The 3,353-nt window shown below is 37.2% G+C and overlaps 1 protein-coding gene across 1 annotated transcript in view; it reads right to left on the bottom strand.

Annotated features, from left to right (window-relative positions):
• Positions 1–375: 375 nt before the first annotated feature.
• LOC112156794 (zinc finger protein 875) overlaps positions 376–3,353 on the bottom strand; it is a 6,811-nt gene continuing 3,833 nt past the window's right edge. The window contains exon 2 of the mRNA XM_024289160.2: positions 376–1,584. Within this exon, the coding sequence (XP_024144928.1) occupies positions 419–1,584 (1,166 nt within the window). The 3' untranslated portion in view covers positions 376–418. The remainder of the gene's footprint in view (positions 1,585–3,353) is intronic.

Genomic DNA, 3,353 nt, shown 5'->3' with positions numbered 1-3,353 from the left:
ATTATACAAAATGATATCCATTTTTTTTAGATGTCTCTCACAGCGGACATTTCCCCAAGATGAAAACCTCAGGCCCCTCAATGATTCCTAAGTGGGACAACTTGCAAAATAACATGTGGTTCATATGTCTATTTGCCACACTGTAAATTGCTACAATGTCCATTTGTAATTTTCTGTTCATTTAATCATGCATATATCCAATACAAGACACACAGAAACGTGTTTTGTCTTAGAATGGGATGAACCCATAACTTCTCTGTAACACTGGAGACCACAGACAGAAAAAAATGAAAACAGCCAATTCCTCTAAGTTTTGGGGTAACAATAGTCAGACTACAGACTAGTCAGTTCATTCCATCAAAACAAAATCTCTCAAACCTTTTGGACTTTATTACATTTTCGTCAAGGAAAAGGCTTCTCATCTGTGTGAGCTCTCGTGTCTTTTGAGACACGATAATGCACTAAAGCTTGTGTCACAGTCTTTACAAGAAAAAGGCTTTTCTCCTGTATGAGTTCTCATGTGTGTTTTGAGATGAGATATTTGGCTAAAGCTTCTATCACATTCTTCACAAGAAAAAGGCTTTTCTTCTGTATGCGTCATCATGTGTCTTTTGAGATTAGATATTCGGCTAAAACTTGTATCACATTCATTGCAAGAAAAAGGCTTTTCTCCTGTATGAGTTCTCATGTGTGCTTTGAGATTAGATTTTTTACTAAAATTTGTATCACATTCTTTACAAGAATAAGGCTTTTCACCTGTATGAGTTCTCATGTGCGTTTTGAGACTTGATAGTCGACTAAAACTTGTGTCACATTCTTTGCAAGAAAAAGGCTTTTCTCCTGAGTGAGTTCTCAAGTGAATTCTGAAATGAGACCACCAACTAAAACTTTTACCACATTTTTCACAAACATAAGGTCCTTCATCAGAGTCATATTTCATACTTTCTTCTACAAACTTTACAGAGGAAAGTTTATTTTCTTTTGGGGATTGTTTGCAATTCTTACCCAAACTTGTCCTCTTGGGATTTTTTCTGACATCAGAGTCACATTGACTTTCTGACATGTGAGAGCTGTCCACATTTTGGATATGACCACTGACTCTAACCTTCATCTGATCTCTGTTCTGTGGCTCTGTCTCTCCATCTGTAGTTGATGTTGATTCTCCATGTTGGCTTTCATCACAACTATTAGATACATTAAACCTCTGCTGATTGTTTAGATCTGCTTCACTGTGCTCATTTTCTTCATAAGCAGGAATCTCCATCGAAGTATCAGTCTCCTTCTTCAGATCAAGCTGCTCTTCATCTTGACTGATACAGATCCTTTCCTGCTCCTCTTTAATCTGTGAAGGTTCTGGTTCCTCCTGTTCTTTTTTGATCTGAGGAGGTTCTGGTTTCGGAAAATCCTCCTGTTCATCTTCAACCTGTGGAGGTTCTAGATCTTCGTGTTCCTCTTTTATCTGTGCAGGTCCTGGATCATCTTGTTCCTCTTTAATCTGTAGAGGGTCTGGATCCTCTTGTTTCACGTTGAAGTTCTTCTGCTGGTTGCAGAGGTTCTCCTCTTCAGCCCACTGCTTGGGGAGGACTGCAGGGACACAAACATAAGGATAAGCCATTTAGACTTTTAATGCACTTTGTTTGTTGTTAAGCACCAATCAATAAAAACTTAAAATCACTTTGGTGTGGGCTGTGGATCGTTGCTTAGGTGGCGATCCAATTCAATTAACAAATCAAGTTTAATTCACAAATCAAACCATGATTGCTACTTTTTTAAAAAAAAATATTTGTTATATCTTTTTACTGGGTGTATGAAAATTAAATCAATTAAATTATTTGTATTAAATCACTACCATTTATACCTTCATTTAGAGCAGGAGTTCAGAATGAACAAAACTGATAAAAACACAAAGATTTAAATAGAAAGAAATTGTGTTTGTCATTTTAAACAAGTTTTAATTATTTTTCATTTTTGTATCTTCTTGTTAAGTCCAACAGTAATATATACATCAAAAGCATAAAATTTGTGTTTTTGGTCATTTAACTACAAAACCTGAAAATGTTCTCCACAGTTTTTTCATTCTCAAAGTTCTTCAACAACACGGGTTCCCCTCTAGGAGACTAAATTGATGACATGGACAAAACATCCCATCTGAGTGCTCAGTCCAGCCTCATACGCTGCATTGATTTGGTTTCTGGCATTATGTGTGGTGACTGGAATGTTGACTTTGGGGCGTTCTAATGTCCACTCTGCTATTGCTTCTGGATCTCTCATAGAGAAGGCCCAGGAACACTGGGCTTCTCATCTCACACTCTGATGTGATGAAGTGAGTCACCGTCACGTAACTTTCTGTTGCTCTGGACGTTTACCCATCTATAGTGAGAACAAGGGATGATGCACTAGACATCTCCTCCAACACTCTGTGCTTATCCTGCTCATAAAGTTTTGGAACAATCTTTGTGCTGAAATGTGTCCACAAGGGTTTTTTTTAATCCCTTTTCTCCAGGAGGGAGTGTGGCCTCAAAACCAATGCTATAAACACTCTGATGGATTTTGTTTAGGGATGTCCTGATCCGATCACGTGATCGGAAATCGAGCCAGATCACGAAGTTAACGACTCGATTGAAATCGGACAGTCTCCCAATCAGAATTGGATATTTCATTTATTCTTAATATGATCTGCACTTTATATTTCAGGCATATTATTCCAGATAAATACTCCACTAGAAGTCTGCATGTCATGAACAGATCACCAAATGTAATTGCCATAAAAAGTAGCAGAAAATGGCAGCAGCTCAAGCAGAAGGCTAACGTAAACAATAATCACGCTAGCTAGTAGATCACAGATTCAGACTTAGCTTAAAAAACTCAAATAGCTTTTAAAAAAAGAAATAAACTAATAAATGTTTTTTCCTCTAATAAATGGATCTACTGATATCAGTTAGTCATGAACACTCATCAAATTTATGCTAAAACAAAGTCATCATTCATTTTTAAGAATTTTAAATGCTGCCCTTAGGAAACATAATCAGGAAACATAGCATTAATTTTCACTGTTATGCAGATGATACACAGCTGTATTTATCCATTAAACCAGACCAGAATGACCACCTAGAAAAACTGAATTCCTGCATCAGAGACATTAAGACCTGGATGACAATTAATTACGTCCTTCTGAACCCAGAGAAAACTGAGGTCATGATACTGGGTCCTAAACACCTGAGAGATGCTCTCTCAGATCAGATGGTCTCCCTGGATGGTGTAAATATTGCGTCCAATTCTTCAGTCAGAAACTTAGGGGTTTTATTTGACCAGGATTTATCATTTAAGGCTCACATATCTCAAGCTTGTAAAAC

The sequence above is a fragment of the Oryzias melastigma genome, linkage group LG2 (genome assembly GCF_002922805.2).
Source record: "Oryzias melastigma strain HK-1 linkage group LG2, ASM292280v2, whole genome shotgun sequence".
Lineage (NCBI taxonomy): Eukaryota > Metazoa > Chordata > Actinopteri > Beloniformes > Adrianichthyidae > Oryzias > Oryzias melastigma.
This window is presented reverse-complemented; position numbering and strand designations above follow the sequence as displayed.